The sequence below is a fragment of the Sminthopsis crassicaudata genome, chromosome 2, assembly GCF_048593235.1.
Source record: "Sminthopsis crassicaudata isolate SCR6 chromosome 2, ASM4859323v1, whole genome shotgun sequence".
NCBI classification, from domain to species: Eukaryota; Metazoa; Chordata; class Mammalia; order Dasyuromorphia; family Dasyuridae; genus Sminthopsis; species Sminthopsis crassicaudata.
The window spans coordinates 308,726,477-308,741,339 of record NC_133618.1 but is presented as its reverse complement, the minus strand read 5'-3'; the positions used below and the strand labels follow the sequence as shown (position 1 = coordinate 308,741,339).

At 34.2% G+C, this 14,863-nt stretch overlaps 1 protein-coding gene across 20 annotated transcripts in view; it reads left to right on the top strand.

Moving 5' to 3' along the window:
• Nucleotides 1-14,863, top strand: part of NRXN3 (neurexin 3) — a 2,041,643-nt gene that overhangs the window by 964,237 nt on the left and 1,062,543 nt on the right. For all 20 annotated transcript variants that reach the window (XR_012486454.1, XM_074289860.1, XM_074289857.1 and 17 more), the window contains one exon: nucleotides 7,962-8,081. Coding sequence is in view for 19 of the 20 variants with exons in the window: in XM_074289860.1 (XP_074145961.1) it covers nucleotides 7,962-8,081 (120 nt within the window). In the remaining variant the exon portion in view is untranslated. The remainder of the gene's footprint in view (nucleotides 1-7,961; nucleotides 8,082-14,863) is intronic.

Genomic DNA, 14,863 nt, shown 5'->3' with positions numbered 1-14,863 from the left:
ATGAAAATTTGAAGAGAAAACCATCATAGGGGAGGGAAGAAATGAAAATATTCTCATTAAATTTTGAAGCAGTCAATTTTAAACTCCTTTCTTAGATATTCTTTCTTTGCCAAAACTTAAAATAGGTGAAGAATGACTACAAAAAGCCTTGTTTAAAGAAGTCTTATCCTAATATCATTCTTAGTGTTGACCTCTAAAGAAATGTTTACTTACCAAACTAGAAGCATGTAATGATCAGGAAAAATTATTTATTTTTATTTATCCCCACAAGACTGTGCTCAATTCTTAACCCTTCCCTGGAGATTTTTTTTTTTGCAGAGACAATTGGGGTTAAGTGACTTGCCCAGGGTCACACATCTTGGAAGTGTTAAGTGTCTGAGGCCAGATTTGAACTCAGGTCTTCCCAACTTCAGGGCCGGTGCCTTGGAGAATTAAAAAAAAACAAACAAGCAAACAAAAAAATCCTCTTTATATTATGATCAAGATAACAAAGGATATTTGCTAAAGTGAAGTTGTTTGCTCTATGTCAAGAGAAGAGAATATTCTATTTAAGAAGTATCCCCACGCACTATAGGAAGTCTGTTCTACTAGCATCTTATGTCATGACTCATTCTGAAGAATTCTAGAGTCTTTGGGGTTGATAGTGTTATCTTTCTCTGCTCCTTTGCTTCTTTTTCTCATAAAAAGAGAATTGCTTTCAGATGAACAAAGTTGAGAGGTATCAAGTAAATTTTGGATTTTGATCAAGCTAGAATAGTGAAGGCAACTTTGGGGAGATAGATTTTTTTATTATTTTTTTTATTATATTTTTTATAATATTATCCCTTGTAATCATTTTTCCAAATTATCCCCCCCTCCCTCCACTCCCTCCCCCCGATGACAGGCAATCCCATACATTTTACATGTGTTACAATATAGTCTAGATACAATATATGTGTGTAAATACCATTTTCTTGTTGCACATTAAGTATTAGATTCCGAAGGTATAAGTAATCTGGGCAGACAGACATTAGTGCTAACAATGTACATTCACTTCCCAGTGTTCCTTCTCTGGGTGTAGTTGTTTCTGTCCATCATTGATCAACTGGAAGTGAGTTGGATCTTCTTTATGTTGAAGATTTCCACTTCCATCAGAATACATCTTCATACAGTATTGAAGTGAACAGCGATCTTCTGGTTCTATTCTTTTCACTCAGCATCAGTTGATGTAAGTCTCTCCAGGCCTCTCTGTATTCCTCCTGCTGGTCATTTCTTACAGAGCAATAATATTCCATAACCTTCATATACCACAATTTACCCAACCATTCTCCAACTGATGGACATCCATTCATCTTCCAGTTTCTAGCTACAACAAAAAGAGCTGCCACAAACATTTTGGCACATACAGGTCTCTTTCCGCTCTTTAGTATTTCTTTGGGATATAATCCCAATAACAGCAATGCTGGGTCAAAGGGTATGCACAGTTTGATAACTTGTTGGGCATAGTTCCAAATTGCTCTCCAGAATGGCTGGATTCTTTCACAACTCCACCAACAATGTATTAGTGTCCCAGTTTTCCCACATCCCCTCCAACATTCATCATTATTTGTTCCTGTCATCTTAGCCAATCTGACAGGTGTGTAGCGGTATCTCAGAGTTGTCTTAATTTGCATTTCTCTGATCAGTAGTGATTTGGAACACTCTTTCATATGAGTGGAAATAGTTTCAATTTCATCATCTGAGAATTGTCTGTTCATATCCTTTGACCATTTATCAATTGGAGAATGGTTTGGTTTCTTATAAATTAGGGTCAGTTCTCTATATATTTTGGAAATGAGACCTTTGTCAGAACCTTTACTTTTAAAAATATTTTCCCAATTTGTTACTTCCTTTCTAATCTTATTTGCATTAGTATTGTTTGTACAGAAATTTTTTAGTTTGATGTAATTGAAATCTTCTATTTTGTGATCAATAATGATCTCTAGTTCTTCTCTGGTCATAAATTCCTTCCTCCTCCACAGGTCTGAGAGGTAGACTATTTTCTGTTTCTCTAATCTATTTATTAGGGGAGATAGATTTTTAATAATATTTCTTATTAAGATTTTAACAGCTAAAAGGAGGGGTGATACCTAAAAATTCAGAGAGTTTGCTTTCCCTTTTCAACTTCTTTCCATAGATATATGGCTTTTTCCATCCAGAGACTTCATGCAGTATTACTTCATTCACTACTAGGAAAGAGAGAGCCTGTATTTTGGCTATTTAATGCTTTTTGTAGTATTCATATCCAGCGCAGCAGCTGGAAACAATCCTAGGATACCTGCACCTGCTCTGAATTAGAGAGTAGGGCCCTTCCTCTACACTTCATCACATACTTCTATAAGCACGTTCACCAAGCTTTCCCAAAAGGTTTGGCAGCAGACAGAGCCTGAGAATGAGGCTCTCGGCCAGTTCCCCATTAAACTTTTCACACAGACATGTGTAGGCTTATATGAGAGACATTATAGTTTAGTAGAGAGAGTGCCAGGAAGACCTGAATTGAATTTATCCTGCCTCTTACACATATTAACTGTATAACCCTGGGCAACTCAACCTAATAGCATCTCAGAAAATTTTAAGAGCATAACTTACAGAACAGTCAGCAATCTGCATTTGTGGGAAGTATGTTTGTTCTCTATATCACTGAAATCACACATTCTGTCCAAAAGTAAATTACTAAAGTTATACATTAACAGAGAATATAAAAATATTGACACAGAGATCGCTTGAGTATCCATTTAAAATTGTTCATCTGTTTTCACCTTATAGAAGCCTAGGTAACAAATATTACATACAAGGAGCCTTTTTAATCCTTTATTTTTGCTTTTTCACTGCTATCATGTTCGAGATTCCTCAAAAGCTTCTACATTTTCAGATGGATTAGTGGTAAAACTTCAGGCTTCTTGTACTATATCCAGCACTTCTCATTGGCTCTCAAGGGCAGCTGACCTGTTGATTCAAACTAATTTCTCTTGGTCCTGGACCTGGTTCTTCAATTACTGGCAGTTTTCTTTAAACTATTTGAATGTTCATTCTAAAAGTGACCAACCATTCTTTCATTTTGAATAATCTCAAACAAAGGGAATCAACATATTATTTGTCATCATATTCTTTTTCATAGGAATGCCTTTTTAAAATATTTCTACTGGGGCTGCTTGATCTTATATTTGGTGAGAGTAATTATTCTTTACCCATTGCTTTTGAAAGCATCTAGTTTATTTTTTAAAAACAACATTAGGTAACATATTTTCTTCTTTTCCTGGAACAATGTTTGAAGAGGCTAGCATAGATAGGGCATTAAGTCATGACGACTCCCTCAAACACTTTTTAATTGTGACCCTGAGAAAGTCACTTCAATTCTCTTAACCTTAAGGCTCTCATCTAGAAAATAGGGGGAATTCGATTCTACAGCTTATATAATTCCTTTTAGCTCTAAATATATGATCCTGTGATAATCCTATGAAAATGTGTAGTTCCATAGTGTACTAATAACATACAATATAAATTCTCTCAAGATCTCTAATGAAGGATTTAATATTAAAACAAATCATAATTTTCAGAAAATGTATAGTCTTTTAAAAACCATGAGGACAAATTGAGTCAGTATTTTAAAAAATAATCAAATATTGATAGGTATTTGAGGGCAATATAAAACTGTCTGTCTCTCTGTGTCTCTTTGTCTCTTTTTTCTGTCTCTGTTGTCTCTCTGTGTCTCTGCCTCTCTTTGTGTCATCTCTGTCTTTGTTTCTCTGTTACTCTCTCTGACTCTCTCTCTCTCTCTCTCTCTCTCTCTCTCTCTCTCTCTCTCTCTCTCTCTCTCTCTCTCTCTCTGTCTCTCTCTCTCTGTGTCTCTCTTTCTCTCTCTGTGTCTCTCTTTCTCTCTCTCTCTCTCTCTCTCTCTCTCTCTCTCTCTCTCTCTCTCTCTCTCTCTCTCTCTCTCTCTCTCTCTCTCTCTCTCTCTCTTCCTCTCTCTCTCCCTGTCTCTATCTCTCTGTCTCTCTGTTTTTATTTCTCTCTGTCTTTCTGTCTGTGTGTGTCTCTGTCTGTCTCTCTTTTCTCTTATTCCAAAAGTCTTAGTTCATTTTAAAGCTTTTACACTAAGATTTTTGTGACTATATATACCACACACACAAGTGGTGTTTTAGTCTCACCAAAACAAATGTCTGCCATCTACAGAAGATATTTAGCATTGAACTTGATCCCTATGTTCATTTGAATGAAATGTGCATTTATTAATTCCTATGAACATAGTAATATTCATGAACTATCAGTAACATTACAAATAACAAACTTGCCCAACATCCAATAATTAAGGAAATTTTATTTGAATATCTATGTGAATAATATCACATTGATGCAAAAATATCATAATTCTGTCAGTTTTTTTCTTTTTAAAAGTAATTTTACTTCTTTTCTTCTTTCTACTTAAAAGGAATAAATAATATGCAAATGCAATTGCCAAAAAAAAAAGAAATCACCTTATAGAAAATGTTCAAATAAATTTTCCAAGTAGGTTTTTTTTTTTTTTTTCTGGCCCAAACTGTTTTATCCATAGTTCTCTTTACTTCTTTATTACTGAGACATTTGCTGGAAGAATTGAAGATAAACCCTCTTCTTCCCCCTCCAATACACATACACTCCCACATGAAGGCTAAGGCTAACTTGCATCTTCAAAGACCATCTGTTTTTGCAGCATAATATTCTCCTGAGGTAGTCCCCAGTTTACTAGTGACAGCCCATTTAGTGGCTGCAAAGGTAACTGTGATATCTGACAGCACCTTCAACATGAGAAAAGAATTACCAGCAGGAACAAATTAATTATAAATGCAAGGAACATCTACTTGTAAAATCTCTAAATTAAGTAGATCAATATATATTTCCAAACAAATGTACATAACACAGACAAAGGAATAGCTATGATAAATGTTAAAAATTTTATTATGTATTGATTATTCATGTTTTCTGAGAATTATTAGCTTTATATTTTATTATTAAATTAAATCTTAATATTAATAAATCAAATTAAATATTAAATTATTTATTATTAAATAAGAATTAAACATAACCTTTATTTGGTTCTATTTGCCCTGCTTTAAGTAGAGTAGGTATGGCATAGTAGGCCTTAAAGCCAGAAAAGCTTTGATCTAAAGTCCCCCACTTCTGATCTACATAGCTTTACGACTATGAACAAGTTACATAATATTTCAATTTTCTAGCACAGTCAGTATCAAACCAAAAGAGAAACAGATTCCTACAGGCTAAATACTGACTTAGAAAACCACAAATTTACATTATATTATATATTTTTTTATTTTGTTAAACATTTTAAAATTATATTTTAATTTGTTTCTGGTGGGCACTTGGGAGCAAGTAGACATGGATGTGTGAATTTGACACTACCATTTGAGCCAGTTAAGAATATAACTTATGGAGAAAGTGTCAATCTACAATGTAAAAAAAAAAAAAATTAGTTTTTGCATTTGAGTTACCAGTGAACTTTCATCCTTAAGTAACTTTATCTCATTCTTAAAGGATCTGATTTGGGGTTTGACAACTCAGTAAGGGTTTTGGAAAGATTGCTTCATTCAGAAAATTCCTATTTTTTTAAGAAAGAGAACTATTTTGCCTGATTTTTTTTTTTTTTGGCAAGGCAATTGGAGTTAAGTGATTTGACTAAGAACACACAGAGAGAACTACTTTAAAGACCCTCAATGTGAGGTGTGTTGTAGTTCAGTTATTTTTCATTTGTATATTGTTTTTTATGATCTCATCTGGAGTTTTCTTGGCAAAAAATACTGAAGAGATTTGCCATTTCCTCCTCCAGCTTACTTTCTGAAATGAAGAAACTGAGGCAAATAGGATTAAATGGTTTGCCCAGAATCACACAGCTAATACGTGTCTGAGGCCTGATTTAAGCTCATGAAAATGGATCTTCTTAACTCCAAGTCTAGCACTCTGCCTACTAAGTCACCTACCTGCCAAATTTAAGCTGCAATTTGTTATATTTTTTCTCCTTTTCAAAAATTTGCTTAGTTTTCAATTGAAAAAAAATGTTTCCCACCTCAGCTGCTTGAATTCACAAATTGGGGCTATGCAGAAGTAAAATTATGAGTTCAATTATCTTTACTTTTAATGCTTAACTAGAGAGGCATTTCATCCTTTTATTCAACATCCCAGCCTTAAGGAGAATGTGGCTGAGTAACATGTAAATCTATATGAGGTTTTCACAAAGACAGATAAAAATTCAAGGGGATACTGAATAATCACTTGTTGAGTGTGCTCAAGGAATTGGAATTCTTATTCACGTTTTAAAATGATAGAAAGGATAACTTCTGACCTCCCTTACAATTCTGAGGATCTATGGTTTCTTGACTCATATCAGTAATGATTAAAAACATGGGGAATTATATTCGATAATGTATTTATGAATTGACATTTGATAAGTATTCATCTGAGAAGTTTCAAATGCTTGAAACCTTTAGGGTCTCATTATACCACAGAATTTTCTAAAATCTTTCCCAAGTGATATCTAGGGATAGTGAACTATATAGGTCAGAAGTTACTTTCATCATCCTCCCCCCAAAAGTTTCTATTTAATACCTTTCTTTAAGGTACAATTCTTCTAAGTAGTATCTTAAAAAAACCTTAACATTGTTCTGCATCTTTGGTTACTTACAATATTCTTTACACTGGTTCCTTGGCTCTAAAATAGCAATGAGTTTAGTTATTCCAAATAATCCTTAAATTAGTAGAATTTTATTCTTTACACTCGTCTTTCCTGAAATGTTTTTATTGTTACTCTCAAATCTAAATAACCCTAAATGTTAGCACTAAAATTTTTCCCCCAATTTATATTGAATATCATAATTCCTTGCCCCAAGTATAGTACTAATGACTTAAGTCATGCTGGAATTTGAAAGTTATGGAATTGTCTGGAGTTACATTGATTTATAGATTTATTGACATGATCTTCAATTTCTTGTTGGGAAATTATTATTAATTTACAAGGGTGGTCTTAGCTATCATCTCCTTTGAGTTCTTTCCTGTTTCCCTATATTTTTGGTATTTTCCCCTTCCTAAAATTATTTCATATTTATTAATCTGAGTATCTGTTTTATATTCCAAGTAGAATGTAAGTTCCTTGAGACCAGGGAATGTATCATTTTTGTCTCTGTGTTCCCAACACAATTTATTTGAACAGAGGAAGCAACCAATATTTCTTGAATTCACTTTAAATTGTTATAGGAGCAATGGTTTCAAATTTTAGATTTTGAAATCTTTCTGGAAGATACATAATAATGACGCTACTCACAGTCCCTTCAGGAGCATTGTAGACAAGGATAGTTAAAAACAAAACAAAAAGAAAAGAAAAACAAACAACTTTTCCATGTGGTTTTAAGTGGAAAAATTTTATGTGAACGCTCTGATAATGAAAAAAATCAAGTTTATGCTGAAGTATTAATTTTGCACAAAAGATGAATTCCCCCTTACCCCCTGCAGGCAAAACCAAGCTGGTGTATAATATTTTAAAGATAGGAATGATCCATAGCTACTTTGGATAAATTTCTTACTCCCTGAGGGGATGGGATATCTTCCTTTATAATTTGAAAGGCTTAGTTAAAGCCTAATATTATTCCCAGGGAGGTTTCACTCCTTAATTGTTTGCATTTAATACCATTTCCATATAACTGTCTTGTCACCAAGATACTCTGTCATTGGATTAATGATGGCTTCCATCAAGACAGACCTTGGCTCCTTGTTACTTTGGGTTTCCTGGGAGATAAGAGCTGAATGAGCATAACTAGGACAAGCTTTGATATTTTGGAATTTAGTAAGATTTCCAAGTACTGATGAGTTTTATACACCAGTGTGGCTTTGATTGTTCAGTTTTGAAGACCACTTATTTATGAAACTATACTAACTTTGACAATTACCACTATCCTTAGGCAAAGGACCAGAAACCCTTTATGCTGGACAGAAACTCAACGACAATGAATGGCACACTGTACGGGTGGTGAGGAGAGGAAAAAGTCTTAAGCTTACAGTGGATGATGATGTGGCTGAGGGTGAGTTCAATGTTTGTGGGTTTGTTTGTTTGTTTGTTTGTTTTTGTTTTTTTTTTTTTACTCTTTTTGTCCTTAAATTTCTTTTTTTCTTTTGGTTCTCTTTTTTTTTTTTTTTTTTTTTTTTTTTAACTTTAATTAACTTTGACTGGCCCAGTGGCACAAAAGCTCCTTGAGGGAAAGGACTTTTTCATTTTGACTTTGTAGCTACAGCTACTAGCCTACTTCCTCGAACATAGTATGAATTTAATTCAAAATTTCAATCAGTCATGAAGTATCTGATAAGGACCATTAAGTGCTGTGAGGGAAGTGAAAGGAATGTATATTTTCTTTTCTCAATGAAATGTCCATTAATGTGAGGTCAATACAATTAACACAATGAAACAATTAGTGAAAAACATTAGACTTTTTGTAAAGATAAAACTATGTGTTCAGTCTAGGAATGGCACTAGAATTCAGAAAGAGCCATAGATATGTGATGCAGTGCTTGAAAAAGGCTTATAAAAGAGAATCATAGTGTGACCTGCTATTTGGACATACTCAAACTAATATTTATTTGACAGGATCTCTCAACTATTCCATTGGAAGGGTGAGAGTCTGAATACTCACTGGAAATCCTGGGAGTTGTTGTCTTAATAATCATGGTAGACTAGTTCCCTGCTGCCAGAAGTCTAACACTCACTACAAAAACAGATCCAAACTCTTCCAGGACTGTGAAGACTACAGGATTCCCAATGGGTGAATATGCCCTTATTGCATTCCTAGGGCAATGCAAGAAATCAATGACTTATATTTCCATGCAACATAAATTTGAATCTGTCTAATCTAGCTCCTCTCATTTTATAAATCTTGTAAATGAAGAAACTAAAGCTCTGAGAGATTAAATTACTTGCTCCAAATTAAAAGGAGTTATTTAAACTAAGTTTTGGAGAATGGCCATTATTAGGTTATAAAGGAGAGCCCTTCTGAATGACATCCCACATTCTTTTAATTGATGTTTATCCCATCTCTCAGCAATGATCTAGAAGTGATATTAAATTATTCTAGACCATACCCTATTCTGGATCCACAGGCAAAATATTTTTAGGGGAGTTCTAAATTTTAAAGGGAAAAAACAAATCAAGAATAAAGATATCTTTATCAGGAAAACTTGGAAGAAAAATAAAATGTAATGGAGTAGGGAAAAACTAAGACGTAGGTTATAGTTGTGGCTCTACCACTAATTCGATGTGTGACTTTGGGCACTTCAAATTATCTGAGCTTCCTCATCTATAAAGTAAAATGACAAAAGCAGATGATTCCCATCCCTAGTCTCTTGCATCACTAGCAGAGTAGTCAATCTGTTATGTGTTCTGGATATTTCAAGCTCAACATGTCCACAACAAAACCATCTCCTTCTCCTGTTCCAAATGACCCCAAATTTGCTTATTTCTCTTGCCCAGTTTTGCAGCTTTGGCATCCTTCTAAACTCCTCACTCCCATTCATCCGACATTTTCAATCAGTTGCCAAATATCTGTTCAATATGTCCCCTTCTTTCCACTTACATAGCTACTACCCTAGTACATCTCTTACCTGGATTATTATAATATATATATATATATATATATATATATATATATATATATATATATATATATATATATATGAAGATATATATATATATAAATTATATTACATATATAATATAATTTATTTACATATGTGGTATCTCCTCTCACAATCTATCCCTCACAAAGTTGCCAAATGAATTTTCTTTATTTCCTTATAGAATAAACTCTGCTGACTCTCTAATACTTCTAAGATCAACTATTAACTCTTCTATTTGGCATTTAAAGCCCTTCACAATCTTTCTTCAGCCTACCTTTTCAGACTTATTATAGATTACTGCCCTTCACTTACACGATAGCCTAATTGAAATGGCCTTTTTACTATTCTTTATACATTGCACTGAATCTCCAGGATCTTAGATTTAGCTGTATCCCATAGCATTAGCTCTTCACTTCTGTTCTCTTAGCATCTTTTGTTTCTTTCAAAGATAAGTTCAAGTATCACCTTATACATGAACCCTTTCCTGATCTTCCAGCTGCTGATGACTTTCCCTCAAAATTATATTGTATTGCACCCATTTAGGCATGAATTGTCTCTCAGGACAGGGACTTTCATTTTTGTTCCTGTAACTTCCATATGATTTGAATGATTGACATATAATAGTTATTTAAATGCCTCTCCTTGACTAACTTATTGTTTTTTGAAGTCCTTTACAGTGATAAGACTGAGAAAAATCTTTATTTGTGCATGCAAAGATGTACTTCTGTGCTTTTTGAGTCTGGACCCCCAGAGAGAGAGCAGTCAGCTTCAGAATATGTTCCTAAGTGTGTGTGAAATTCTACCATATAAGAAGAGGTTGTACATGAGATGGATTTTCCTTATTTTGAATGACTTTCAATTAAATTTAACAAACAGGAGAAACAGCACAAGAGTGGTAGATAGAATGCCAATCTCCTCTGGGCAAATTACCTCACCTCTCTGTGCTCTGGGCAATTCTCTACCACTATAAGTTACAGAGAAAGTAATTGCATTGGTAGGAGGTTTTTAAATTTTAATTTAATTTAATTATTAATTTTTTAAATTCCAATATTGATGAAATCACAGGTTCTGTGTCAATGTTCTATGAGCAATTCCCTGGGTTACAGAGACAGTGACCTCAAAGAGCTTTCATTCTATTGGTGTGAGTTCTTGGCCAAATTCAGCTTGACTGGTAATTGGAAGCAAAAAAATAGACCATTTCAAGTGGAACCATCTGGCAATGTTTTTAAATTTAAAAAGTGTTCTTCATGAACCCCACTTTTGGAATCTGGGATTTCCCCCAAATCATCTCTTAGCAGCCTCATTGTTCTCTTTCAAAAGGCATGTTCCTCACCAGGGACAAATTAGTTTCCAAAGGAAAGAAATAGTGAAGGAATTAGTCCGGCCTAAGGCTGCTTGTTTTGGAGGAAAACATTTTATTTTTATCAAGCCTACAGGTATAAACTAAGTCTTTTTACTCATAACTCTTGCAAAGCCTATGATAAATGATCCTAAGTCATATAGTGAGTATCTTTTGCTTTTTCAGCATGTATAATAATTATTAATAAAATCAAAACCATAATATTCTCACAAGATTATAACTAAGTCTCTATGTGAATTGTAGAACCCTATCTAGTGCTTTAGGATTAAGTCTCTAAACAGATGTGCTCTTCATCATCCCCTTCCATTGTGGCTCTCCTATTTATAATTATAAATATGCATGCCGCAGAAGTTACAAGTCATAGTTTTATATTATAAATCAGGAATTTTGAGTAATTTAAAGAAATAAGTAAATCTGAAAGCAAATCTATGTACTCTTCAGGCAAAGGTGAGTATGGATTTAAACCTTTATTGACTTTTCCTGATATCAGCGCCACTCCCTTTTAGCCATACCCAACTCCCAATGGGCTTGAGTAGACACAGTGACAAGCAAAGAGAGGTGTATAGATGACCTAATCTTTTTCTATTCAAAATTCCCACTGGAATACCTGTTTCCACTTGACTGTTAATCTCAGTTTACCATTTTGCTTTTGCTATCCTTGCTTTTCTCTCTAAATTAGAACTAAACTAAACCAAACTAAAACCAAATCTTGCACTCACCTGCCTCAATTCAAGGTCCTCCTTCACTGAGTCACCGAATTTTTCTCATAAAAATTCATTTCACCTAATGAATATAAATTTATCTCTTGTATATGTCCCTAGTTACATGGAAATACTATAAAAAAGTAAACAATTCTTTTTTCCTTAAATTTGTTGATGAAAATGTATAACGTGGAATGGGGTAAAGCACATGAAAATTCATAGTGGGTATTCAAACATGAATTTGCCATTCAGGTAATTGTGAAGTCATTTTTGAGAAACTCAAAGGAAGGAAATGATTTTCAACATCTAGACCAGCTCACTCCATCATAAGCTCAGTCATTTAAAAAAAACTGAGCCACTAGGTGGCAGTCTTATCCTAATGCTTTTCTCCAAAAATGTGACCTTGTTTTTGTGTAAGATCTATGTGTTCAAACAAACAAACAAACAAAAAACAACATACTTTTAAATAAGCAGCTGCAGACTCCTAGCGTCCACAATAATGCACAATCCCTCCCTCACTATTCTTTATAGAAACATTGAAATAAAGGTAATTATAAATTAGATATTAGGCTATCCCTAACAATTAAACATTATTGCTAAACCATGCAATGCCCAAGTCATGGAGTAATTTGGTTTTTGAAGTTAATAGGTCTTACTTTCTTAGTGAGGGAAAAATCCAAGTGTGAGCATTAAGAAGGTCTGGAAAATTAAAAATAATAAATGATTTTGTTCTGAGATAGTCTGTTTCTTTAAAAAAGAAAAGGATTTCTAAAATTAATAAAGTTACAAAATTTAAATTTGTCTGTCTCCTCTACTCACACTCCTCCATCACTATCCCCCACTCCACTCCCACACATATTCTTTCCAGATTATTAAGAAATGGTTTGTTTCCTCAATGGAAACACCCCAATTTCAAAGGAATTCCAATTGATTCCCAGAAATTTTGCAAAGAAAAACAGGGTAAACTATTATCAGTAGAGTGTGTTGGATTGGCAATGTTCATAGAAGCCAAAAAAAAAAAAAAAAAAAAAGAAAAAAGAAAAAAGAAAAAAACTTGATATTGGTCAAGCATCGCCTTCCTTGTTTATTAGTACTCTTAATAGTTAAGAGAAGGGAAGATTTCAGATTGACATTACTTATACCTGTGCCATGTCAGCAGCTATGGAAGTAAAATGTTACATGGATCCATTCCTGATGGAATCCAAGAAGGCTGGATCTTGTTTCTGACTTGTACCTAGCATGCATAGACTGATGGAATAAATAGATCTGAAGTAATGGATTTCTATTCATCTAGATTAGAAATCTTTTTAATGCATAAGTTATTGTTTCTGATCCCCATCTCATAGCATGAATATTCTACTCAATGCTTTTTTCTTTTTCTTTTTTTTTTCTTTTTTTTTTTTTTTTTTTTCCCTGAGGCTGGGGTTAAGTGACTTGCCCAGGGTCACACAGCTAGGAAGTGTTAAGTGTCTGAGGTCAAATTTGAACTCGGGTCCTCCTGAATTCAAGGCTGGTGCTCTATCCACTGCGCCACCTAGCTGCTCCCTCAATGCTTTTTCTACAAGACTGGCCAGGGGACAGCTAGATGGCACAGGGAATAGAGCTCTGGCCCTGGAGTCACAAGTACCTGAGTTCAGATCTGGTCTGATATCACTAGCTATGTGACTCTGGACAAGTCACACACACTACTGGCCAGCACCAAATAACCTACATCAATTAAGCCTCTGATTCTATCTTGTATAGACTTATTTTCAATTACTAGCACCAGAAACGGAATGGAAATAGCTACTTCAGTGACTGACCAATTGTTATCATACTTGAAGAAAGACTTTCCATCTTTGCTGTTTGCTATTGTATCATACTCCTATAGCTCCTACATAGAGCTCCTCTAAGGAGAATATATGAGTAATTGAAAGAAATAGAACAATCTGAAAGCAAATCTCTGTATTCTTCAGGCAAGGATAGGTGGGCAATAAATTTTCATTGTCCTTCATTGCCATAGTGAAGGGGGGGTGTGTCCATTATCTGCTCCAGTCCCCTCTAGCCTTCCATACCCATATCCCAGTGGATGTTTTGCTTGTGATGCATTAGGATCTGATGATGGAAGGAGTTTATCTAACTTTAACCTGGAATTAAGGGTTTCTTATTCCCACTCATGTTACTTATACTGCCTATTGACTCTATGTTGTCAATAGGGCCTGAAAGGCAAAAGAAGAAATTCTGAACTCCTTTAAAAATATAGGGATCTTCGACAAAATCCATGTTACCCTCTCCCAATGGCCTTATGTTAACACCATTAGCTAACAGCACTAATGGAACAGATGTTCCATCAGAATGTAGTTTTTACTTCAGTGTTCAGTCTAAGTAATGCTATGTATACAAGAACTTTCCCGATTTCCCTAGTTCCTAGGGTTGCCTCCTGCTCAATTACTTCATGCTAACTTTGACAATATACTTTATTTATATATTTACTTACATGGCTTGTTTCCCTCAATAAAATATAAGCTTCCTGAGGGCAGATACTCTTGTTTTTGTGTTGAATTTATTGGCCAGAAATACTAAGCCTTCGAGAATTCCCAAGACTAATTTGAGATAGGCTTTCTCTTCCTTTTGACATCTTTGATTGACACCTCTCATTTGTTTGCTTTATGAATACTTCAATAGTTCCTCAATAGTCACCTAGTTTAAATGGTCTTTACCTATCATCTCTTTGCCAAACTTGACTCATATTGGAAGTCTGTTCCAAAATATCATGAATTCCTAGAGTATTCCATCTTTCCTGTGAGAGTTTAAACATAATCACATGGGATCATAGATGTTCTAGGCAAAATTACAACCAGCTACAAAGACCTTTAATGCCTTCTTGTTTTCTTCATGATACCATCAACAATTCACCTCCTTAAGTTTTAATTTGATGGAATTATTCAAGTATTTTTTGTTCATCACTGCAGACTAAGGAAATTTTCAAGAAAATAACATAATAAATTTATATTTATTCCCACCACTGGATACCCAGGACCATAAGATTAATTCATCATGTATTGTAACTTATCAAATCTAGTATAGATCAACCTTTCTTAGTTTGATTTCAAATTTTCTTTTTCCCTCTTCTTCGCTCTCTGATCATCTTATTATA